Raw genomic sequence first — 25,886 nt, 5'->3', positions numbered from 1 at the left:
TGCTGGGGCCGCTCTGTGGGGGGCTCACTGTTACCGCTGGGGCCGCTCTGTGGGGGGTTCACTGTTACTGCTGGGGCCGCTCTGTGGGGGGCTCACTGTTACCGCTGGGGCCGCTCTGTGGGGGGGGCTCACTGTTACCGCTGGGGCCGCTCTGTGGGGGGGGGGGGGGGGTCACTGTTACCGCTGGGGCCGCTCTGTGGGGGGGGGGTCACTGTTACCGCTGGGGCCGCTCTGTGTGTGGGGGGGGGGTGTCACTGTTACCACTGGGGCCGCTCTGTGGGGGTAAAGTACCTCTGTCCTTTTTATAACGACGAGAGTAAAATCGTCCATCGTGATAAGCCCCGCCCCCTGACATGTTGGCACTTTGCGATAAATAAGTGGGGTTTGGGATGCAGTTTGCGTCGCTGACCCAGGCCCGTGGCTGGAGCGATCCTTCAATCTCTGGTTTGTGTTACCTTTCCAGACACATCAAGAAGATCTCGCTGCCGAGCATCGGGCGCCTGCGGCACTTCACCAACGAGACGCTGCTGGACATTCTGTTCTACAACAGTCCCACCTACTGCCAGACCATCGTGGACAAAGTCAGCGTGGAGGTGAACAAGCTGTACGATCTCTTCATGAGCCGCAACCCAGAGTTCAAGGGCGGCGTGTCCGTGGCCGGCCACAGCTTAGGTACGGAGCATATTAATTTGCATCTATTGTACTCTTTTAACCCCTTGGTAACAACTGCTGTACATTGGATGTAAGCGGGATATGATTGGAGTAGACTTGGGAGCCACGCCCCTCCATACACACCCGAGTTCACTGATCGTGGCCTCAACGGCACCATGGGAAATATACGGCGCTTGGTCCTGGGCTTTAATCCCAACCAATAGCAAATGTACTGGGTGGGATTAAAGCCTCTGCTGCTGCAATCAAGCAGGAGCAGGTTGGGTCCTTGGCTGTTAGTCACAGCCGAGGACCCGGGGGAGAAGTGGGTAATCGATTCTATCACCTTCTTTGCATGCTACATACCACTCAACGCGTGCTATCTACCAAGGAGTATAAGTGGAAGTATTCATTCCATTATTCGACCCACTGATCACATGACCACCGGGTGCCTCCTGCCACAGCAGAGCTGCAGGGTCCTAGCAGACCCAGATCAGCTCTGTTAATGACTTCTGTCACTACAGGGGGATGTTTCCCTGTAACTGGGGCTCCTGTGGATGCGGCTCCTATGGCTGCCCCGGCTACGGGGAGAAAGTGTGAAATAAAAAGAAATCCAATGTGAATGACCCCCAGAGGTCTTATATGACGTCACGGGGGACGTAGATGGTAAAAAAAGTTACAAAAATAAGTAAAAAGAAAATGCCCCGCTGCGGCCGGCATCCGACACCATCGCCGTATTCGTCCTGTAATCCCAAACTACACACATTATATACCAAAACGACCAAAGAAAAAGGAGGAACTCATTCCTGTACTTTATTCCTAAAATTAGGATATTTACACTAAAATAAGCAACTATTAATAAAAAGAAAAACTTTCTTTATCTTTTTACTCCCAATAAAACTAAAAAGGAATAAAAGTCACTGAAAAAAATATATTAAAAAAACGTCCCGTAAGTCCCTGAAAAAAAAGCAAAAATAGTTTTGGCATCACATGGGGAAAATCCCAGAAAAGTGTCTGGCCCTTAAGGGGTTAAGAGTATGGCCTCACGCTGAGGAATTGGTGCAACGAAGAGTCCACAGCCGTTGTGTTATGGGAGGATTTTAGCCCAGATTTTATCTCGTGGTTTTAAGAGGTGAAATCCGTGCTGATAACCCAGCAGATATATAAGATATATTCCCATTCCGCGGATACAAGATGGCCGCCGCCGCAGGTTGAGCGCCGCCGCTTGTTTTTTCTGCAGTGTGTGAGATTTCTTAAATCCTCTTCCACATATCATGTAATGTACAATGCTGGGGATTGTGATGCTTCGCCCGGGGGTCTCATGCTGGGGATTGTGATGCTTTGCCCGGGGGTTTCATGCTGGGGATTGTAATGCTTTGCCCGGGGGTCTCATGCTGGGGATTGTGATGATTTGCCCGGGGGTCTCGTGCTGGGGATTATAATGCTTTGCCCGGGGGTCTCGTGCTGGGGATTATAATGCTTTATCCAGGGGTTTCATGCTGGGGATTGTAATGCTTTGCCCGGGGGTTTCATGCTGGGGATTATAATGCTTTATCCAGGGGTTTCATGCTGGGGATTGTAATGCTTTGCCCGGGGGTCTCGTGCTGGGGATTATAATGCTTTGCCCGGGGGTCTCGTGCTGGGGATTGTAATGCTTTGCCCGGGGGTTTCATGCTGGGGATTGTAATGCTTTGCCCGGGGGTCTCATGCTGGGGATTGTGATGATTTGCCCGGGGGTCTCATGCTGGGGATTATAATGCTTTATCCGGGGGTTTCATGCTGGGGATTGTAATGCTTTGCCCGGGGGTCTCATGCTGGGGATTACAATGCTTTGCCCGGGGGTCTCGTGCTGGGGATTATAATGCTTTATCCGGGGGTTTCATGCTGGGGATTGTAATGCTTTGCCCGGGGGTCTCATGCTGGGGATTGTAATGCTTTGCCCCGGGGTCTCATGATGGGGATTGTAATGCTTTATCCGGGGGTTTCATGCTGGGGATTGTAATGCTTTGTCCGGGGGTCTCATGCTGGGGATTGTGATGATTTGCCCGGGGGTCTCGTGCTGGGGATTATAATGCTTTATCCAGGGGTTTCATGCTGGGGATTATAATGCTTTGCCCGGGGGTCTCGTGCTGGGGATTGTAATGCTTTATCCGGGGGTTTCATGCTGGGGATTGTAATGCTTTGCCCGGGGGTCTCATGCTGGGGATTATAATGCTTTATCCGGGGGTTTCATGCTGGGGATTGTAATGCTTTGCCCGGGGGTCTCATGCTGGGGATTACAATGCTTTGCCCGGGGGTCTCGTGCTGGGGATTATAATGCTTTATCCGGGGGTTTCATGCTGGGGATTGTAATGCTTTGCCCGGGGGTCTCATGCTGGGGATTGTAATGCTTTGCCCGGGGGTCTCATGCTGGGGATTATAATGCTTTATCCGGGGGTTTCATGCTGGGGATTATAATGCTTTGCCCGGGGGTCTCAAGCTGGGGATTGTAATGCTTTGCCCGGGGGGTCTCATGCTGGGGATTGTAATGCTTTGCCCGGGGGGTCTCGTGCTGGGGATTGTAATGCTTTGCCCGGGGGGTCTCGTGCTGGGGATTGTAATGCTTTGCCTGGGGGTCTCATGCTGGGGATTATAATGCTTTGCCCGGGGGTCTCATGCTGGGGATTATAATGCTTTGCCCGGGGGTCTCATGCTGGGGATTATAATGCTTTGCCCGGGGGTCTCATGCTGGGGATTATAATGCTTTGCCCAGGGGTCTCATGCTGGGGATTATAATGCTTTGCCCGGGGGTCTCATGCTGGGGATTATAATGCTTTGCCCGGGGGTCTCATGCTGGGGATTATAATGCTTTGCCCGGGGGTCTCATGCTGGGGATTATAATGCTTTGCCCGGGGGTCTCATGCTGGGGATTATAATGCTTTGTCCGGGGGTCTCATGCTGGGGATTATAATGCTTTGTCCGGGGGTCTCATGCTGCGGATTATAATGCTTTGCCTGGGGGTCTCACCTTCCCCCCTCCTTTTCCAGGGTCTTTGATTCTGTTTGACATATTGTCCAACCAGACGGATCCAACGGCCCCTCCGCCGGCTCTTACCAAAGATGTCAGCACTGTGATGAAAGCTGAATCCGCAGTGGAAAAAACGGTGAGTCTGGTACCGGCCCCTCGCTGCGCCGGTCAGAAGAGGGGGCTGGGTGGTCTCCCCACAGTGTCCCCTTCTATAGAGTGGCTTCCATGATGCAGGACTGGAATCCCTTGGGTCCAATGCAACATTTCTTAAGGTGCTTTTATACAGCATCCTTATAGCCCAAGTCTAAAGCACAGTCTGCGGTCAGTCAGGGCCGATCGCATGGGTGTTTTTCCCGCCCAGGTGCTGTCCGTGTTTTTAACTGATGGACCCGTAAAACTAAATTGGGGTCTTCACCTGGGCAGCTTGTCCTCTTCTGGAAGGTATTCGATCCCCGCACGGTTTAGGTTGACTCGGCCTTCCATCCTTCCGAGGTCTGTAAAATGGGCCCCCAGCTTGGTGGGGAGTAATACATAAATAAGTTGGCGCTATACAAACAAGTCCCGCCCCCCCTTTTTCCCGTGTAACGGGACCAGTGATTAACACTTGTTCCTTCGCTGACTGGCGGTACATCTTCCCTTGTGAACACGGAGGTGTGCAGCCGGCCGGCGGCGTGTGTACAGGGGTCATTGTTAAAGACGGACACGGCTGAAGCCCCTCACTCTCACGAAGACCCTACATCTAGAATCTCCGTGAGCGGCTCTAGCTGTCTCATGTCATACTGTGAAGAGGACCGGGTCCTATGTGCGGCCCTGGACCCCTCCTGGCCTCCAGCGGTCCTCCATCTCTCTGACCCTTTCCGTTTGTCTCCAGAGTAACTTTCCAGAAGCAAAGGAGTCAGTAGACGCCGGCCACCCGCAGGAAGACCTGCCTGACCTGCAGGAGGCGCTGGATTCGCTCGGCCTGATTGATTATGCCTCTGTGCTTGAGAAGGAGAAGATGGACATGGAGTCTCTGGTAAGCTCCCCCCCTTCCACTCACTGTTCTCCTGGTGGAGTCACTGTGTACATACATTACTTATCCTGTACTGATCCTGAGTTACATCCTGTATAATACTCCAGAGCTGCACTCACTATTCTGCTGGTGGAGTCACTGTGTATATACATTACTTATCCTGTACTGATCCTGAGTTACATCCTGTATTATACTCCAGAGCTGCGCTCACTATTCTGCTGGTGGAGTCACTGTGTATATACATTACTTATCCTGTACTGATCCTGAGTTACATCCTGTATTATACTCCAGAGCTGCACTCACTATTCTGCTGGTGGAGTCACTGTGTACATACATTACTTATCCTGTACTGCTCCTGAGTTATATCCTGTATTATACCCCAGAGCTGCACTCACTATTCTGCTGGTGGAGTCACTGTGTACATACATTACTTATCCTGTACTGACCCTGAGTTACATCCTGTATTATACTCCAGAGCTGCACTCACTATTCTGCTGGTGGGGTCACTGTGTACATACATTACTTATCCTGTACTGCTCCTGAGTTACATCCTGTATTATACTCCAGAGCTGCACTCACTATTCTGCTGGTGGAGTCACTGTGTACATACATTACTTATCCTGTACTGATCCTGAGTTACATCCTGTATTATACTGCAGAGCTGCACTCACTATTCTGCTGGTGGAGTCACTGTGTACATACATTACTTATCCTGTACTGACCCTGAGTTACATCCTGTATTATACTCCAGAGCTGCACTCACTATTCTGCTGGTGGAGTCACTGTGTACATACATTACTTATCCTGTACTGACCCTGAGTTACATCCTGTATTATACTCCAGAGCTGCACTCACTATTCTGCTGGTGGGGTCACTGTGTACATACATTACTTATCCTGTACTGCTCCTGAGTTACATCCTGTATTATACTCCAGAGCTGCACTCACTATTCTGCTGGTGGAGTCACTGTGTACATACATTTCTTATCCTGTACTGATCCTGAGTTACATCCTGTATTATACTCCAGAGCTGCACTCACTGTTCTGCTGGTGGAGTCACTGTGTACATACATTACTTATCCTGTACTGCTCCTGAGTTACATCCTGTATTATACTCCAGAGCTGCACTCACTATTCTGCTGGTGGAGTCACTGTGTACATACATTACTGATCCTGTACTGACCCTGAGTTACATCCTGTATTATACCCCAGATCTGCGCTCACTGTTCTGCTGGTGGAGTCGCTGTGATGAGGGCAGGGTTATTGTTTCCCCACAGATGTAGCAGCAGAGTTCTAGTTTCCACCTTTGGTTTCTGGCTCTTTGTGCCTCAGTGATGGCGGCCTCTTATAATGAAGCCTTTGCTGTTGGCGTCCAGTGATCTCTCCCCCTAGCTGCCGCCCTCACATGTTGGCTTCTCCTCCGCAGCTCATGTGTACCATCGATGACCTGAAGGAGATGGGGATACCTCTGGGACCCAGGAAGAAGATTGCTAAATTTGTGGAGGAGCTCTGCGCCCGGCAGGTAGGTGCTCTGCGCCCGGCAGGTAGGTGCTCTGCGCCCGGCAGGTAGGTGCAGGACTGCCGCCGCTGTCGCCTCTTCTTGAGCTCGTTGTCATTGACTTTTTTTATTCTTGAAGGCAGAAAAAAAAATCACCGCCGACACGACTAATCTTCCCACCCAGCAAGCGGAGTCTTTACCCTGCGGTGACGGTTTGGAGCCTCCAAAGCGAAAACTGCCAGTCGGCGCGTCCGTCTCCTCTGTACATGTGGATTATGAGCATTTTGAGATTGGGACGGGACAGGTAACGATACGACGCGGGTGTATGATGAGGCGGCCTCATACATCTGTGCCGCAATACTGGTATTACGGTGTGGGCGACTAACTGGTTGTCCCTAATTAGAGATATTGGCTTCAGGCACCTCACAGATGTGCGGGCGGGGGTCGCCCCACTATTGGCCAGCAGTGGCTTCCATGTGTGTTACCATCCTCTTTGTGTGCATCATGATAAATCCTCCTCCCAGCCCTCTCCCCTTTCTATCTGGTACCTCAGACATCAGAGTGCCCGGTTGGGCGCTCCGGCGCCATCTTCAGGATCGGCCAACATTTATATACTTTGTTTTACTACTTTTATAGGAAGTTAAAAAAAAAACAAACAAATATTTAACCCCTTGCTCTCCACCAGCGTATTCTGAGACCCAGAACTATTTTATTGTGTTTTTTATCGATTGGGCAGTGTGACGGCACTTTTTTTTTTTTTTTTTGCAGGGTCTGCGGTAGTTTTTATTAGAACCGTTTTAGGGTAAATACATCATTTTGATCACTTTTTTTTTTTTTTCTTTTTCACTTTTAATATTTTCACTAATTTAAACCTTTTTGTGGACTTGAACGTGAAGCCCCTTGTATAATAGTGAATCTGAACGGTCAGTGTTGCCCATTAAAGGGGCTGACGAGGTGCAGCAGCTCCTGCAGGGTAGCAAGTAGCAGTGGGATCAGTGGGATCGCTCTACATTAAGGAGCCCCTTGAGACGGGTCGGCTCCTTCCTTCTTATGTCTTGGACTGAACGTTCTGCGTTTTCTCCCCAGGTATCTGTGCACTACAACACTTTGGATTTTGAACCCGAAAACTTCTTTGCGCTCGGCTCTCCTATCGGCATGTTCCTTACCGTGAGGGGCGTGGACAAGATTGACGAGAACTACAGGCTGCCAACTTGTAAGGGCTTCTTCAACATTTACCACCCGGTACGTTGTTAGAAATAGACTCGAGCCGTACGCTCACCTGTTTGTGGCTTTAGACTATCTATAGAGTTATCCATAGGGAGCAGTGCCAACCGGAGGGTAGATGGCACCCTATGTGGGGTTTCTTTTTGGACGCGCCCATTAGAAAAAGCCAATTTATATATTGCAGAGATAGGCAGTCTGCGTGCATTGTACTTGTGCAACAAGCCTCAAGGTAGCAGCACGCCCCCACCGGGACAGCTCTACACCAGAAACTAGCTCTGTGAATAAACACTGTGCCAGAGCTGTGGATGGGGCGCCAGAGCCGAGCTCGGTTTCTGGATGCGGCGCCAGGGCCGAGCTCGGTTTCTGGATGCGGCGCCAGGGCCGAGCTCGGTTTCTGGATGCGGCGCCAGGGCCGAGCTCGGTTTCTGGATGCGGCGCCAGGGCCGAGCTCGGTTTCTGGATGCGGCGCCAGGGCCGAGCTCGGTTTCTGGATGCGGCGCCAGGGCCGAGCTCGGTTTCTGGATGCGGCGCCAGGGCCGAGCTCGGTTTCTGGGTGCGGCGCCAGGGCCGAGCTCGGTTTCTGGGTGCGGCGCCAGGGCCGAGCTCGGTTTCTGGGTGCGGCGCCAGGGCCGAGCTCGGTTTCTGGGTGCGGCGCCAGGGCCGAGCTCGGTTTCTGGGTGCGGCGCCAGGGCCGAGCTCGGTTTCTGGGTGCGGCGCCAGGGCCGAGCTCGGTTTCTGGGTGCGGCGCCAGGGCCGAGCTCGGTTTCTGGGTGCGGCGCCAGGGCCGAGCTCGGTTTCTGGGTGCGGCGCCAGGGCCGAGCTCGGTTTCTGGGTGCGGCGCCAGGGCCGAGCTCGGTTTCTGGGTGCGGCGCCAGGGCCGAGCTCGGTTTCTGGGTGCGGCGCCAGGGCCGAGCTCGGTTTCTGGGTGCGGCGCCAGGGCCGAGCTCGGTTTCTGGGTGCGGCGCCAGGGCCGAGCTCGGTTTCTGGGTGCGGCGCCAGGGCCGAGCTCGGTTTCTGGGTGCGGCGCCAGGGCCGAGCTCGGTTCCCGGATGCGGCGCCAGGGCCGAGCTCGGTTCCCGGGTGCGGCGCCAGGGCCGAGCTCGGTTCCCGGGTGCGGCGCCAGGGCCGAGCTCGGTTCCCGGGTGCGGCGCCAGGGCCGAGCTCTGTTCCCGGGTGCGGCGCCAGGGCCGAGCTCGGTTCCTGGATGCCTATTGCCTGACAACGGTGCCTCGAAATATCGGAGGGAAGGAGACAGCTGGAAGGAGGATGATTGATGTAGCTCCACAAGATGCTGCCGCATTGAGGAGGATCATCTGCCCAGATGAACCTCAGAGGGGGGTTTGCCCTCGGTGTACATCCGCCTGGTGTCCTGTGCGACCGCATGGGTCACATGTAGCTCAGGCCACCATGATGGGGGATGGAGTGTCTTCAGATAATGATGCCGTTGGGTTTCCTCCTCAGCTGGATCCTGTTGCCTATAGACTGGAGCCAATGATCGTACCAGATCTGGAGCTGAAGCCTGTGCTGGTCCCGCACCACAAGGGCCGGAAGCGGCTGCACCTGGGTATGTGGCTTGTAAGTGATGCTAGTAGATGGTTTGTGGCTAGTGAAAGATCTGCAATGACCCACAGTCGCTTCTCCTTGGCAGAGCTGAAGGAAAGCCTGAGCCGCATGGGATCGGACCTGAAGCACGGCTTCATCAGCTCCCTCCGCCTGGCATGGCAGACCCTCAACGATTTTGCCCGCGCCCACACATCTTCAACGCAGCTTCAGGCGGAGCTGGAAAAGGTTGCTGATCAAATCAAAGAGGAGGAGGATAAAGAGCAAGTAGAAGGTGACCGTCTGCCGTATATAGAACCCCCAAACTGCCGCGTACCCCTAAAACTGAACACCTCCTTCTCTGTTCAAACTGCAGACGATAAGCTGGAGAGCTCCGAGTCCTGGCGGGAAGAAGAGCTGTCCGTGAAGATCGGCCTGCTGAACAAGGGGCGCAGGATCGACTACGTCCTCCAGGAGAAGCCCATCGAAAGCTTTAATGAGTATCTGTTTGCCCTACAGAGCCACCTCTGCTACTGGTGAGTGTCTGCTGTCCAGGGGGGGCGCCCGGGTGAGGGGCCGTCTTATAGGGGCAGGGGATGAGGCTGGCGCTGCTGTATGCAGAATGGAAGAGATCCGCCCCCCCCCCCCCCCTCGGCTGGTCTTGTCATCTCTATATTGCAGGGTAGTGCTTAAAAATGGGATCTCATTAACCCCTTCACACCCCAGAGCTTACATTTACATCCTGGACACACAGGGTTTGTATGGAGCAGGTTTGGAAGCCAATCCGGTCCATACGTGGCGGGTGTCTGAGGTCTCCTGACGGCTGCCACCCGCCTGCAACAGCCGGGATTCGTGTTCATTTAAATCCATCCGACAGCAGCGTTTAACTCCTTAAAAGTGCATTTCTGGCATTCTTTTTTTTTTTTTTTTCGGGGGCGTTCGCTGTGCGGAGCAGATAATGCGTTACTTTGATAGATCTGACTTTGACAGACACGGCAATACCAAATACGTATTTTTCTTTTATGATTTAGATACTTTTATTATACATAGGGCAAAAAGGGGGCAAAAGGGGGTGATTAGAACTGTTGTTGTGTTTTTTGTTTTTTTTTTTACTAATTGTAAAAAAAAAACTTTATTGATCTTTTTTTTTTTTTACTTTCCGTTCAATTTCCGTTGCAGTCGGGGCCTCTGAAGGTGCCCAGGGCTGCAATGACTAACATATCTTGATAAACTGCCTGTCAGAATGCTGTCAGTCCACCATCAGGGCTGTCATGCCGTCGTTCTTTTTATTTATTTTTGTTTCATCTTTTGAATTGATACTGCGCCGCTAAAAACTATCAATATTAGATCTATTTAGTATAGAAACTTTGGCGCAATTCTTTCATAGATTAGCTAGATTTATATCAGGTTCTCTTTGCATCAACTTAGGGACTAGCTACTCTATTTCTTATAGAAACAGCACAACCCTGGCTAGGAATTAGCAATTGCATCCTGACAGATATATAGGGTAATGAAATGTCATCTTTTAGGATCTCTCTTTTTTTCAGGATCTAGATAGTTTAGATCCCATTTAAAGGAGATAAGGAAATACTCCTCCTATCTGATCAATACTATCTACGCAAGCCACTTTCCAGTCTATTGTACTGGAATTACTTTTTCTTTAATGCCCCTGAAGAACCCACTTTCCGTGGGGGAAAAGCGTAGGGCTAGATGAACTGCACAGGTTTTTTGTCATCTACTGTATTAAAGGGGTTGTCCCGTGGCAGCAAGTGGGTCTATACACTTCTGTATGGCCATATTAATGCACTTTGTAATGTACATCGTGCATTAATTATGAGCCATACAGAAGTTATTCACTTACCTGTTCCGTTGCTGGCGTCCTCGTCTCCATGGTGCCGTCTAATTTCAGCGTCTAATCGCCCGATTAGACACGCTTGCGCAGTCCGGTCTTCTCCCTTCTGAATGGGGCCGCTCGTGCCGGAGAGCTGCTCCTCGTAGCTCCGCCCCGTCACGTGTGCCGATTCCAGCCAATCAGGAGGCTGGAATCGGCAATGGAACGCACAGAGCCCACGGTGCACCATGGGAGAAGACCTGCGGTCCACCGTGGGTGAAGATCCCGGCGGCCATCTTCGCAAGGTAAGTAAGAAGTCACCGGAGCGCGGGGATTCAGGTAAGTACTACCCGTTTTTTTTTTTTTTGAAACCCCTGCATCGGGTTTGTCTCGCGCCGAACAGGGGGCTATTGAAAAAAAACAAAACCCGTTTCGGCGCGGGACAACCCCTTTAAGATGACTCCTGTGCTATAACTGTTGTAATATCTCTGACATTTGGTCATAATAGGACTAAGCGAACAAAGAGGTTAAGCTGATCATTTTTCGCTAGACCTACTTAGTCCTTATCTACTTTCTTAAGTGGCTTTACCTAGATCACTTTTATTCTTTCTATCCCCTTAGATATATGTATTTGTTTGTCCTTCATTTCTTTTAATTGACAGTAATAAAAGTTATATTTTAAGTATTATTAGTTTTCAGGTCCAATCAGTTAGCCTGTCAGAATGCAGTATAGTGCAGTACTGTGGTATTGCATTCTACTGCATGAGCGATCAAACGGTCGCAGGTTCAGGTCCCCTGTAGGGAATAATAATTAAAAAAAAAAGTTTTATTAATTATTAGAAAAAAATAAAAGGTAATAAGCTTAAAAAAAAAAAACAAGGCAGCAGTCCCAGTAACCGTTAACTCCAACATTGGAAATCTAGCGGTCCGCGCTGTGGACGCCTGTATTCTCCTCCCTGCTACGTGTGGGTTTGGGTTTCATCCATTGGTTACATAGTTGCACCACCTGCTGCATTGTTGTATGGGGGGACACAATCACCCTGGTCACAGTCCGGACGTTCCCCTGTGCACTTGGGTCTGGGGGCTGCAGATGATGAGGGTTAGAATTATTTCTGGCCTTGCTAGTACCCATGTACGGCCCCGCTATGTGACCGCTGCGGCTGCAGGAAGTTTTGCGCAGGAACTGGGGAATTCATGTAACTTTATCAAATAAGTAAATAATCAAATTTTTTTTTTTCCTGCCTCAATGAAACCATTTTTGGAAAAGTAATTTTATTTTGTGCCACCATCTTCTGTTAGCCGGACCCCCGCCGATGGGCCGTCTGTGACCCGTCCTGAGGATACAGCATGTATAGCAGTTTCCTGGAAAACCTCTTTAACCCCTTGTGTTCTGGAAATACCCTTTACTTGCTGCATCACCTATTACAGATGATCGCTTCTCACTGTATTCTCCTTGCAGGGAGTCTGAAGACACGGCGCTGCTCATCCTGAAGGAGATCTACAAGTCCCGCAATGTGTTTCCTGATGTGACTTTACATTAACCGTTGGCGCCAGGTAAGTGATTCTTGTGTTGGGGACCTGGTTGTACGATGTCTAATGTACATCCCTGTCATGTCTATACCACAAGAGGAGGGGGAGGAGTCCTGACCATAGGAGCTTACAATCTATAAGGAGGAGATTCAAGAGGTGGGGGAGGAGACCTGACCATAGAAGCTTACAGTCTGAGGAGGAGGATATACAAGAGGTGGGGAGGAGTCCTGACCATAGAAGCTTACAGTCTATGAGGAGGAGGGGATACAAGAGATGGGGGAGGAGTCCTGACCATAGGAGCTTACAGTCTATGAGGAGGAGGAGATACAAGAGGAGGGGGAGGAGTCCTGACCATAGGAGCTTACAATCTATAAGGAGGAGAGGATTCAAGAGGTAGGGGAGGAGTCCTGACCATAGGAGCTTACAATCTATAAGGAGGAGTGGATTCAAGAGGTGGGGGAGGAGTCCTGACCATAGGAGCTTACAATCTATAAGGAGGAGAGGATACAAGAGGTGGGGGAGGAGTCCTGACCATAGGAGCTTACAATCTATAAGGAGGAGTGGATTTAAGAGGTGGGGGAGGCGTCCTGACCATAGGAGCTTACAATCTATAAGGAGGAGATTCAAGAGGTGGGGGAGGAGACCTGACCATAGAAGCTTACAATCTACAAGGAGGAGGATATACAAGAGGTGGGGAGGAGTCCTGACCATAGGAGCTTACAATCTATAAGGAGGAGGAGATACAAGAGATGGGGGAGGAGTCCTGACCATAGGAGCTTACAGTCTATGAGGAGGAGGGGATACAAGAGATGGGGGAGGAGTCCTGACCATAGGAGCTTACAGTCTGAGGAGGAGGAGATACAAGAGGAGGGGGAGGAGTCCTGACCATAGGAGCTTACAATCTATAAGGAGGAGAGGATTCAAGAGGTAGGGGAGGAGTCCTGACCATAGGAGCTTACAATCTATAAGGAGGAGATTCAAGAGGTAGGGGAGGAGTCCTGACCATAGGAGCTTACAATCTATAAGGAGGAGTGGATTCAAGAGGTGGGGGAGGAGTCCTGACCATAGGAGCTTACAATCTATAAGGAGGAGTGGATTCAAGAGGTGGGGGAGGAGTCCTGACCATAGGAGCTTACAATCTATAAGGAGGAGTGGATTTAAGAGGTGGGGGAGGCGTCCTGACCATAGGAGCTTACAATCTATAAGGAGGAGTGGATTCAAGAGGTGGGGGAGGAGTCCTGACCATAGGAGCTTACAATCTATAAGGAGGAGTGGATTTAAGAGGTGGGGGAGGCGTCCTGACCATAGGAGCTTACAATCTATAAGGAGGAGTGGATTTAAGAGGTGGGGGAGGAGTCCTGACCATAGGAGCTTACAATCTACAAGGAGGAGGATATACAAGAGGTGGGGGAGGAGTCCTGACCATAGGAGCTTACAATCTATAAGGAGAAGTGGATTCAAGAGGTGGGGGAGGGGTCCTGACCATAGGAGCTTACAATCTATAAGGAGGAGGGGATACAAGAGGTGGGGAGGAGTCCTGACCATAGGAGCTTACAGTCTATAAGGAGGAGATTCAAGAGGTGGGGGAGGAGTCCTGACCATAGGCGCTTACAATCTATAAGGAGGAGTGGATACAAGAGGTGGGGAGGAGTCCTGACCATAGGAGCTTACAATCTATAAGGAGGAGGGTATACAAGAGGTGGGGAGGAGTCCTGACCATAGGAGCTTACAGTCTATGAGGGGGAGGATATACAAGAGGAGGGGGAGGAGTCCTGACCATAGGAGCTTACAGTCTATAAGAAGGAGAGGATACAAGAGGTGGGGAGGAGTCCTGACCATAGGAGCTTACAGTCTATGAGGAGGAGGAGATACAAGAGGAGAGGGAGGAATCATGACCATAGGAGCTTACAATCTATAGTGAGGAGATGCAAGAGGTGGGAAAGGAGTCCTGACCATTGGAGCTTACAGTCTATAAGGAGGAGGAGACACGAGGCGGGGGGAGGAGTCCTGACCATATAGTTTTTTCTTTGAAACCTTTACCTGAGTTTTTCCTCCCACCAGTTCAGTTACGCTGACAGCCGCCACTACTAACATGGCCGCCTCCTCACCCTCTTAGGAGGCATTTGCTTGTAGTTGGGGTTTATTTGGCCTCGCTGCAGTCTGTGATGATCCAGAATGTTCTCTCCTCGCAGGCATCTTCGTACCGTGGTGGATTCTTCTGTGGTCTGACAGCAGTTTTCCTCTTTGTCTACAGGAGGCGACCATCCTGGACTGTGAGAAGAGATTTTATAGACCGAGTTCTATGTAGCAGAAGGCGATCACTTTTATCGGACACTCAGACTTTTGCGCAGCTGAATGCTAATATTACAAGTGATCACATGACCTTTGTTGGTTGATTCTGAAGTCGGCGCCGTTGAGCGATTACCTGGATTGTAGTTGAATTTCTGATGATTGATTTTCCAGGCCGTAGACCTGCGGGGGTCTCCGCATCGCCCCCTCCAATGATTTGTAGCTGAATTTGACCTCCTGACTCGATCATGCGAATCTATGAAACAATAAATGTTTTTACTGATATTTAATTTCCCTTCATTGTAATCCTTCTTTCCCCTCCAGTAACAAGCGAAGATGCAAATGTAACATATACAGACCCAACGGTACCTATAAAAGGAAGTTGGCGCATCACGGGTAGGATTGGCAAAAATTAAGTGGGTTTTCCTGCACTTTCCTAAGGGTCACTTATCCTCAGCATTAGAGATGAGCGAGCACACTCGTCCGAGCATTAGGGCACTTGAGATGCTCGTTACTCGAGACGAACACCATGCGGCACTCGAGTCCATTCCATTTCCTTCCCCGCACGTTTAGTGCCATTTTCTAGCCAATAGACATGCAGGGAAGGCATTACCACTTCCTCCTGTGACGTGCCAGCCCTCTCCCCCCCCACAGTAGTGAGTGGCTGGGTCGATCAGGTGACCGCCGAGTACTTAAACTGGTCCCGCCCGCTGCTCGCCTCAGACGCATGCTGGCAGAGGTTGGGGAAAGTGCTGCTGCTGATATAGGGAAAGTGTTAGTGTAGGTCCTGTCTTTAAGAACCCCAACGGTCCTTCTTAGGGCTACTCTTCATAGTGCGCATTACTGTTGTGTCTGGCTGGGAGCAGTAGTGCACCATTTTTTTTTTCCCCATCTCGAGTTGTGCAGACCATTTCATCTATAGCGCTCTCAGTCTGCAGTGTATTATGCAGAGTTTAGGGAAAGTGTTAGAGTAGGATCCTGTCTTCAAAAACCCCAAAGCTCCTTCGTTGGACTACATATGACCGTGTGCATTATACTTGTGGCTGGCTGGGAGTTGTAGTGCATCCATTTTTGTATTACGCATCTAGGCCTGTTCGCTGTCAGTAATAGCGTTCTCAGCCTGCAGTGCCGTACAACAAGCTCTCACCGTGAAACTGCACTCAAATAATTCCTAGCCTACTGCAAACAATCTTATTTATACCATTCTGTGTCTGCAGTGCATTAGACAGAGGTCTCACCGCTAAATAATACTGTAATATTTCCTGGGCCACTGCTAAGTATTTCAGCTCTGCCGCTGTGCAGAGCGTCTCACGATTCCCTTTCCTTGGTGGGGTTGAGATAGCCGCAGTTACCAGCACTATCCACTGGCTTTAGAGTCTTCCCCCACTCCACACAGCCTCTATAATCTACAAGTCTCTATGAGCAGTAAATTACCCCTAGGTATCAGCGCAAGACACAAGTCACAGCATAGAGCCTCCGCTATCTACAAGTCTCTGTGTGCGGTGAATTAAGCCACAGTTGTCAGGGCTGTACAGGGGGGTAATTTATTTGGGCCCTGCTCTATTCTTAATCCGCCATGATGAGGGGTAGGGGTAAGGGACGAGGACGTGGATGTGGACATGGACGCGGAGGTCCAAGTGAGGGTGTGGGCACAGGCTGAGTTCCTGGTCGTGGTGAATCACAGCCGGCTGCTGCTGGATTAGGAGAGAGGCAAGCTTCTGGGGTCCCCAGCTTCATATCACAATTTATGGGTCCATGTGGTAGACCTTTATTACAAACAGAGCAGTGTGAGCAGGTCCTGTCGTGGATGGCAGAAAATGCGTCCAGCAATGTATCGACCACCCAGTCTTCTACGCAGTCCACTGCTCCCGGCCTAGGGACTGCAACCCTGAATCCTCTGGCTGCTCCTCCTCCTTCCTCCCAGCCTCCTCACTCCATGAAAATGACATATTCTGAGCAGGCAGACTCCCAGGAACTGTTCTCGGGTCCCTGCCATGAGTGGAAAAAAACGGTTCCTCTCTCACCTGAGGAGTTTGTCGTGACCGATGCCCAACCTTTGGAAAGTTCCCGGAGACCGGGTGATGAGGCTGGGGACTTCCGGCAACTGTCTCAAGAGCTTTCAGTGGGTGAGGAGGACGATGATGATGAGACACAGTTGTTTATCAGTGGGGTTAGTAGTAAGGGCAGTAAGTCCTAAGCCTACTGAGGACAGGGCTTCAGAGGAGGAGGCAAGTGCAGCAGCAGGACAGGTTGGAGAGGCAGTGCGGTGGCCAGGGGTAGAGGCAGGGCCAGAGCGAAGAATCCCCCAACTGTTTCCCAAAGCACCCCCTCGCGGCAAGCCTCCATGCAGAGGGCTAGGTGTTCAAAGGTGTGGATGTTTTTCAGTGAGAGCGCGGACGACCGACGAATAGTGGTGTGCAACCTGTGCCGCACCAAGATCAGCTGGGGAACCACCACCACCAGCATGCGCTGGCATATGATGGCCAAGCACCCCACAAGGTGGGACAAAGGCCATTCACCGCCTCCAGGTCACACCACTGCCTCTTCCCCTGTGCCCCAACCTGCCACACAGATCCAATCCCCCTCCCAGGACACAGGCATGAGCGCCTCCCGGCCTGCACCCACACCCACACCTCCACCGTCCTCCACTCCATCCAGCAATGTCTCTCAGCGCAGCATCCAGCTGTCGCTAACACAAGCGTTGGAGCGAAAACGCAAATACGCCGCCACCCACCCGCACTCACAAGCGTTAAACGTGCACATTGCCAAATTTATCAGCCTGGAGATGCTGCCGTATAGGCTTGTGAAAACGGAGGCTTTCAAAAACATGATGGCGGCGGCGGACCCACGCTACTCGGTCCCCAGTCGGCACTACTTTTCCCGATGTGCCGTCCCAGCCCTGCACGACCACGTCTCCCGCAACATAAATCTTGCCCTCACCAACGCGATTACTAGGAAGGTCCACTTAACAACGGACACGTGGACAAGCACAGGCGGGCAGGGCCACTATATCTCCCTGACGGCACATTGGGTGAATTTGGTGGAGGCTGGGACCGAGTCAGAGCCTGGGACCGCTCACGTCCTACCCACACCCAGAACAGCGGGTCCTTCCTCGGTGCTGGTATCTGCATCGGTCTATGCCACCTCCTCTAAACCCTTCCTCTCCTCCTCCTCTGCTACCTCTACCTCTCAATTAAGAAGTGTGAGCACGTCGCCAGCAGTCGGTAGTGCGCGGCAGCACAGCGGTGGGCAAGCATCAGCAGGCAGTGCTGAAACTAATCAGCCTAGGTGACAAGAGGCACACGGCCCCCAAGCTGTTGCAGGGTCTGACAGAGCAGACCGACCTCTGGCTTTCGCCACTGAGCCTCCAACCGGGCATGGTCGTGTGTGACAACGGCCGTAACCTGATGGCGGCTCTGCAGCTCGCAGCCTCACGCACGTGCCATGCCTGGCCCACGTCTTCAATCTGGTGGTTTAGCGGTTTCTGAAAAACTACCCGCACTTATCTGACCTGCTCGGCAAGGTGCGCCATGTCTGCGCACATTTCCGCAAGTCCACCACGGACGCTGCCACCCTGCGGACCCTGCAACATCGGTTTCAGCTGCCAGTGCACCGGCTGCTGTGCGACGTGCCCACACGGTGGAACTCTAGTAGAAAAAAAGCATTCTCGATCACCAGAAAAAGGAGGAATTAGCTTTGTCAATCACTCTCTGATATTATTACTCCTCCTCCTTCTACTCCGCTTCCTAAAACAACACGTCATCACGCTGAACTGCCAATTTTTCTGCGGCCCAAAAGGCTCTGCTTACAATTTTTGTACACTTTTCAAAGTTTCAAAAGTATTGATATTTTAACAGAAACCATTTTTTTTCAAAGGGCTGCCTCCAGGCTCTGTTACAAATTAAGCAACAACGAGCTGCATCTTTAAAAGATGTTTCTGGGTTTCACCTGCCCTCGCAGTTGAGCAATTTTTCAGGGGTACACTTGTACTCTTGGTACACCAATTTTTCTGGCCCTCGCCTATACTGTTATCTAACTGATTTTTCCGGCCTTCTCCTACACTCATGGTACACCAATGTTTCAGGGGTTCGCCTAAACTCTTGCTACAGAAATGTTACTCGGGTCTGCCTATACTTCTACTACAGGAATGTTACTGGGGTCCGCCTATACTTTTGCAACAGAAATGTTACTCGGGTCTGCCTATACTATGGGTGCACAAAGACTTCCCATTGCGGTGTTTTACCGGTCCGACACAAATACACTGACTGACTAGGGTAGAAATGTGGGCCGAGGTCCTTGGCGGGGTGAAACTCTGCCATGTTTGGGCACTCTGATTTCTTCCTGTGTAATACCATCTTTGTGCACTGACAGCATAGGCGAGCCCAAGGAACTCAAAGACACCTTGCGGTGTTGAGCTATCTGACACCTACACAGAATGAATTGTGTGTGGACACATGGATTTCCCATTGCTATGTAACTCACGGCACCTTGGGTCACACAAGATGGAGGCTGGGACCGAGCCTGACCCTGGGCCCGCTGACGTGTTTCCCATACAGACTATAGCGGGTCCTGGTCCTGGTTTCTTGGCCTTGTAATGCCACCTCCTCCTCCTCCTCCTGCTTGGGGTCAGTGGATCAGCCCTGGACATCATGTATTTTCTCTCGTGTTACCACAGTTATCTGAGACACTGGTTTGGGCCAAACAAAAGGAGCGTTACTGCATTAATGAGACGATCACTGCTGTACTAGCATCTGAGTCCGCTTTATGCCCATGATTACTGAGGGTGTGTGCAGAGGCCGAGGTCCTGGGCGGAGTGAAATTCTGCCATGTTTGGGCACTCTAATTGCTTCATGTTTAATATTTTCCTTGGGTTTCATGGGCCCGCCTATGCTGTGGGGGCACAAAGACTTCCCATTGTGGTGTTTTAGCTATCTGGCACAAATACACTGACTGACTTGGGTAGGGCACAGACTGCTTTCCGAGCGCGGTGTTCAGCTATCTAACACCTACACAGAATGAATTATGTGGGGACACATGGATTTCCCATTGCTATGTAACTCGCGGCACCTTGGGTCACACAAGGTGGAGGCTGGGACCGAGCCTGACCCTGGGCCCGCTCACGTGCTTCCCACACAGAGTATTGCGGGTCCTACCTCGGTCACGGTTTCTCGGGCTTATTATGCCACCTCCTCCTCCTGCTTGGGGTCTGGGAATCAGCGTTGGTCGGCATGTATTATCTCTCGTGCTACAAATTACCCCAGTTATCCGAGATACTGGATTGGAGCATTCACAGGAAGCGTTAGTGATTTCATGAGACTTTCACAGGGTCACTGTATACCTGTGGTGGTTACTTTTGCGACACCTCCTGCTTCAAACCAATCTTTGGTGTTAGTATGTGCTGCTGCATTGTGAAGATGTGTAGAAGTGCTGAGCTGGCACCTGAGTCCCCTTTATGCCCACGTTTGCGGCTCCTGACAATTTTGCGACGGAGGTGGCACGGGATTGGAATGATGATCGTACGTCAATGTATCATCAATTTTCATCAGCGTTGTGGGCTACCGCCCACACTTTCACAGAGGGTCGCTGCCTGGCCCTGCCAACCCTCTGCAGTGTGTGCCTGCGGTTCCTCCTCATTCAGTACACGCTTATAAATAGACATGAGGGTGGTGTGGCTATGAGGCCAGCGTGTGGCATGAGGACAGCTGAAGGTTGCGCAGGGGAACGTTTGTGTGCGCTGTGGACGCAGGGTCGTGGGGGGGACAGCAATGCCAGCATGTAACCCAGGAGAAGAGGCAGGAGTGTCACCCGCAGGCAGTGATTGTCCTTGGTTGCAGCTAGTGTGGTGCTTAGCTAAGATGTGCCAGTGCATGTGCCTTGCTAATGAGGGTTTGTCCGAAGTAAAACTTGTTAGGGGGGTGACACCAGACTCTTGCCGCTATTTTGGCTTAATAGTGGGACCTGGGAGCCTCAGATGCAGCCCTACACGCTGCCCCTGCCCTTCCATATCCGTTTCTGTGGTGTTTCCATGAATTTCTGATGTTTTCTGGTGTTTGACAAGTCATCAGCTATGCGAAGCATCGGTCCCATACAAAAATGCTCGAGTCGCCCATTGACTTCAATGGGGTTCGTTACTCTAAACGAACCCTCGAGCATTGTGAAAAGCTCGACTCGAGCAACGAGCACCCGAGCATTTTGGTGCTCGCTCATCTCTAATGTTTACGCTTTGGCAGGAGTGGTGGGGCAGAAGGTTATAGGTCGGCCATGTTGCCCGCTGCCTTTGTTAAAGTTTTATATACAAGTATCCGATATGTATCAGATTTTAGCATAATCTATAAATAAGTCTAATTAATATAGAATTAAATTATTGAAAAGCCAATATTAAATGCAAGAAGAGTTCCGCTATCCTCGCAATTATAATGAGTTGTCGTCATGCTGTTGTTCTTTTATAGTGTATGTGTCTGTAATACCTAATTACAAGGGGAAATATCTAATTACCAGGAATATTTAATGTATTACAGATGTTCCATACACACGTCCTATTTGATGTAGTAGCCTTTTTCAGCCAGTAGATGTCGCTCTATTACTGTAATCAACATTGTATGCAAATAAAACAATTTTTAGAGCAGTTTGTAGCGATTTGTATCTGATGTATCCATAAGAAACGACAACCGGTGAAAATAGGTTACGCTGTAAATAACACATCAGCGTGACAACTAACTAATTGATGTGAACGGGCAAAGATGGCGGAACTCTTCTTGTATTTAATAACCGTTTCCTCTGATTTTAATTCTAAAATAATTGATCTTAATTACAGATCATGCTAAAAAAATAATCTTTGTACATAAAACTTTAATAAATGAGCAAAGTGGCTGACCTGTGAATTTAACCCCTTAAGGACCAGGACACTTATAGGGATTTTACCAGATTTTAACTGTTCTATTTTCTGTTTCCTTCAGCTACCAAGATTATTTTTGCTGCGTTTTTTTTCCTTTTTTTTCCGCTGTGATATATATATATATAGGCATATTGTTTTAGTATGTTTTTCACTGACTTTAAAAAAAAAAAAATTTTTAAAGCTTTATTGGGGGTAAAAAGCTTAAATTATTTTTTTTACATTTTTATATATTTTTTTTATTTTTTAAAGTTAGTATATTTATGGAAAAATAATTTTTTTGGGGATGTTTTGATATGTAATATGTATGGTTTTGGTTGGCGCCGGCTTTGGGTCATTTTTTTTTGTGTGTGTGTAATATATAAAGTATATATAATTTTATATGAAATCCAACATAGAAAAGACTACTCGGACGAAAAGATTCGGGGGACTCCGGGGGTGAGCGGGGGGTTGCAGAGGGGAGTGGGGTGGGGGGGGGGGAGATAGAGAGCTCCCCCCGTTCCCCACTGCTACCCCCCCCCCCCCCCCCCGCTCCACCACGCCGCCCCCCGAATCTTTTCGTCCGAGTCAGTTACTTGGAAAAAGCGGTGCTCGAGTGCGAAAACATCCGAACAGAGTACGCTCGCTCATCTCTACACGGAACGCATTCGCCGCGCTCTATTCTTGCTATTACAGAACAACAAGTGCGGATGTCGCCCATTCATAAATACCGCTCGTGGGTAAAATCATTACACAAAGTCCATTTATACATTATAACTTGGGGCGCTGACTGCTGCTCAAAATGTAAAAAACACCAAATATTATAGAAACATTTTTCATACAGAAAAAAACTAACATAAAGAGAGAGAACCCCCCCAATCTATTTCATTTCTCTTTCTTTCGGAGTATTCCAGCCGGTTTCGCGGGGACCCGCTCTAATTGGGGTTATTGTTAAACCTTTATTCTCCCCGTGGTGTGAATCCAATAAATGCTGCGATTAGTGACGCCATTTTCTATGTTGCGCGCTCTTAATGTATTGTTAGTTCTACAATGTATCTTTCGTTGCGCGAACGTTCTAATAGATAAATCAGGTTTTTACCATCACGGCTCATTCTCTGCTTCAGGCTGGATTCAGACGACCATATATCAGCCGGGTTTTCACGCCGAGCCGATATACGTCGTCTCTCTCTGCAGGGGGGAGCCTGGAACAGCCAGCAGCAGTGCTCTGAGCTCCCGCCCGCTCTCTGCCTCCTCTCCGCCCCTCTGCACTATTTGCAATGGGGAGAGGTGGGACGGGGCGGGGCTAATTCTCAGAACTTAGCCCCGCCCCTGTCCCGCCTCCTTTCATTGCAAATAGTGCAGAGAGGTGGAGAGGGAGTGGAGAGGAGGCAGAGAGGCGGCGGGAGCTCAGTTCCTGCTCCTGGCTCTTCCATCCTCCTCCCCCCCCCCCCCGCAGGTGAGGACACCGTATATCGGTTCAGCGTGAAAACCGATCCGATATACGTTTGTCTGAAGCCACCCCCGGATGAGTTGTTTCTTGCCCCAAACAAATCTCCTTCCTTTATGGGCGATCTGTGAACAGCATTGGTATCTCGCCTTCCCACATCTAAATGAACCTCCCGATTCTTGGCCAAATATACTCTTGTTCTTCCTGCAAGCATCTTCTTTTTTTCAGGGTATGAAGGAGCTAAAATATTTTTTAGAGTTTTTTATTTTTAAAAAAAATAAGTGTAGTTTTTTTTTTTGTAAAAACGGACCTCCAGCCGGAGCGCTGCAATGTTTTTCTGAGATTTTTCTGATACTACTATGATGATGACTATAGTTTGTGTTGTTTTTCTCTTGTTTTGTGGTTTCCTTTCATTAACCCTCTGTATTTCATCTCCATTCCTATTATTCTTTCCTTTTAGCCTTTTATGGGCATTATTAACTCGCTTTTTGGATATTTCTTCTCTCTAAGCCGCTCTTTTAGTAGACTGCTCATGTTTTTCCGGTACCGTTTCTCCGTATTCTCTTCATTTGGCCTTAAGGTAGATTATTCTTCCAAAATTTCGCATGAGCGCCTGAATAATCTAAAACCTGTTCCTGTCGGCCTTCTTAAGCTGCGTTCTCGTCTGAATGGTGCTGTCGCTAATAAATGATCCTGTCTAAAAAACGCTTTTTGTCGAGCGAATGGTGGAAGTAAAACGCACGTTATTATCATTTGAATTAAGATCGTTAATAAAAAGGATTGAATCCACTTAATTAACTTCCCAAACAATTAGTCATCAATAAAACGTTTGTGAAAAAAGTACCTTTTTTTTTTTGTTCAAACGAGCCCATATACAGGTTTGCAAAAGACGGCGCAAATTTTCTCCCCATGGCTGTTCCGTGTGTTTGTTTATAAAAACTATTCTCATATAAAAAATAATAATTTTTTAATATAAAACTTATTGCGGCTTCTAAAAATATTTTCGGGGGTTTACGGGCATTAACCCCTTCCCGCTCCAGGACATACCGGTACGTCCTGGGAGCCTGGTACTTCCCGCAACAGGACGTACCGGTACGTCCTGGGGATAGCTCGGGATCACATAAGATCCCGCGCTATCCCGCAGCGGGAGCCGGCTGTCAGTCACAGCCGGCGTCCCGCTGCAACAGCGGGGGGGGCATTCGAGATGCGCCCCCCCCGCTGTTAACCCCTTCCCTGCCGCGATCTAAGTAGATTGCGGCAGGGAAAGAGTTCACAGAGGGATTGCGCTCCCTCTGTGTCTCCGGCCGGCTCTTGCGATGTCATCGCGAGAGCCCAGCCTGTCACCATGGCAACAGAACGCCAGACACCGGCGTCCTGTATTGCCTGTGCCTATAATCGCTGTACAAGCGATAAGGCATGGCAGAGCAGTAGCTCTGCCATGCCTTATGACAGCGATCATAGGCACAGTGCTGCACGTCCCTCAGAGGGACTCAAATAGTGTAAAGAAAAGAAAAGAAAGTGTAAAAAAAAGAAAAATGTAAAAAACCCCCTTTTTTTATGCTTTTTCTAATATTAGCATAAAAAAATGGGAAAAAAAATTAAAACCGCACATATTGGGTATTGACGCGTCCGTAATGACGTGTACAAAAAGCTGAACATGCTTTTTATTTTGTACGACAAAAAGCGTAAAAAAAAACGCTAAAAAACAGAGGCAAAAGGCTAATTTTTAGCATTTTGCCTCACAAAAAATGCAATAAAAGTGATCAAAAAAGCCGTACATTCCCCCAAATGGTACCAATAAAAACTACAGCTTGTCTCGCAAAAAATAAGCCCTTATAGAGCTCCGTACATAGAAAAATAAAAAAGTTACAGGACTTTGAATGCAGCTATAGAGAAAAAAAAAGATTTCCCAAAAAAAGGGGGTTTTATTGCAAAAAAGTGTAAAAACCTAAAAAAAATAACAATTTTGGTATCGTTGTTACCGTACCGACCCGCAAAAAAAAATTTGTGTGTCATTTATGCTGCATGATTAACGCTCTAAAAAAAGAAAAAGAAATCTATGGCAGAATTGATGCGTTTTCTCTCCCTGTTATCATAAAAAAAAAAATTTTACAATATAGTCTATGTACCCAAAAGTGGCACCGATAAAAACTACAGCTCGCCGCGCAAAAAACAAGCCCTCATACGGCCGCGTCCACGGAAAAATAAAAAAGTTATGGCTTTTGAAAAATGGAGATGGAAAAATACCAAAAAATCGTTTGGTCCTCAACGCCAAAATAGGCCGTGTCATTAAGGGGTTAATGGGTCTTCATCTAAAAACTGGGCTACAGCATCTCTTCCTAATTGATGGGGGATATTCGTATACGGGGATTCTACGTCTAATGAATAAACCTTTTTTCCACTGAAGGTTTTTTTATATAATCCAATAAATTACCGCTATCTCTCAAACGCGTCTTGTTACATATCGCTGTAATTGACGATCGACGTACTCAAAGTCTACTCGTCACAGAATGAGCACCTGCAATGATGGGGCGTCCTGGAGGATTTTCGATGTTTCTATGTATTTTAGGTAGGTGATATAACTAGGGTGTTTCCGGCTCAATTTGATAAATCTATTTACCTGCTTTTATCGTTCTTCCCTTTTTGCCTGCAGCGCCTTCAGTCTTGTTACGTAAATCTTTTAAAATACCATTTGTTGGATCTTCCCTTAAAGGGGTTCTGTCACTAAAAAAGAAAAATGCTCTACTTATCTATTCCTCCCCCATCAGTCTACTTACCAGATCTTCACCTCCCTTATCTTCTCCTGTGTCCTGCAGTCTGGGGGTCACTTCACCTCCAGCTGCCTGATTCTGCTCCTTCCTGTGAGGTTCCATACATTAGGTTGGCAGTCTGCCAATGTACGTTATGGCACAGCTCACAGGCCAGCATGAGGACTGCCTATCTTCTTCAGAGATTGCTCATGCGAGCTATCTCTGAAATAGATTACAATTCC

The 25,886-nt window shown here is 49.3% G+C and overlaps 1 protein-coding gene across 2 annotated transcripts in view; it reads left to right on the top strand.

The window, feature by feature from the left end:
* SEC23IP (SEC23 interacting protein) overlaps nt 1-14,866 on the top strand; it is a 31,746-nt gene extending 16,880 nt beyond the window's left edge. Inside the window, exons 9-19 of one of the 2 annotated variants that reach the window (XM_066601354.1) lie at nt 464-672; nt 3,675-3,790; nt 4,526-4,669; nt 6,092-6,187; nt 6,303-6,467; nt 7,250-7,405; nt 8,849-8,951; nt 9,036-9,221; nt 9,303-9,462; nt 12,217-12,311; nt 14,542-14,866. In XM_066601354.1, coding sequence (XP_066457451.1) covers nt 464-672; nt 3,675-3,790; nt 4,526-4,669; nt 6,092-6,187; nt 6,303-6,467; nt 7,250-7,405; nt 8,849-8,951; nt 9,036-9,221; nt 9,303-9,462; nt 12,217-12,298 — 1,417 coding nt within the window. In that variant the 3' untranslated portion in view covers nt 12,299-12,311; nt 14,542-14,866. Of the gene's footprint in view, nt 1-463; nt 673-3,674; nt 3,791-4,525; nt 4,670-6,091; nt 6,188-6,302; nt 6,468-7,249; nt 7,406-8,848; nt 8,952-9,035; nt 9,222-9,302; nt 9,463-12,216; nt 12,312-14,479 lie in introns of both variants that reach the window. The other variant, XM_066601355.1, reaches the window with a different exon arrangement.
* Nucleotides 14,867-25,886: the final 11,020 nt, after the last annotated feature.

This window comes from Eleutherodactylus coqui, chromosome 4, assembly GCF_035609145.1.
Source record: "Eleutherodactylus coqui strain aEleCoq1 chromosome 4, aEleCoq1.hap1, whole genome shotgun sequence".
Taxonomy (NCBI): domain Eukaryota; kingdom Metazoa; phylum Chordata; class Amphibia; order Anura; family Eleutherodactylidae; genus Eleutherodactylus; species Eleutherodactylus coqui.
The sequence above is the reverse complement of the archived record's forward strand: the minus strand, read 5'-3'. Positions and strand labels throughout refer to the sequence as shown.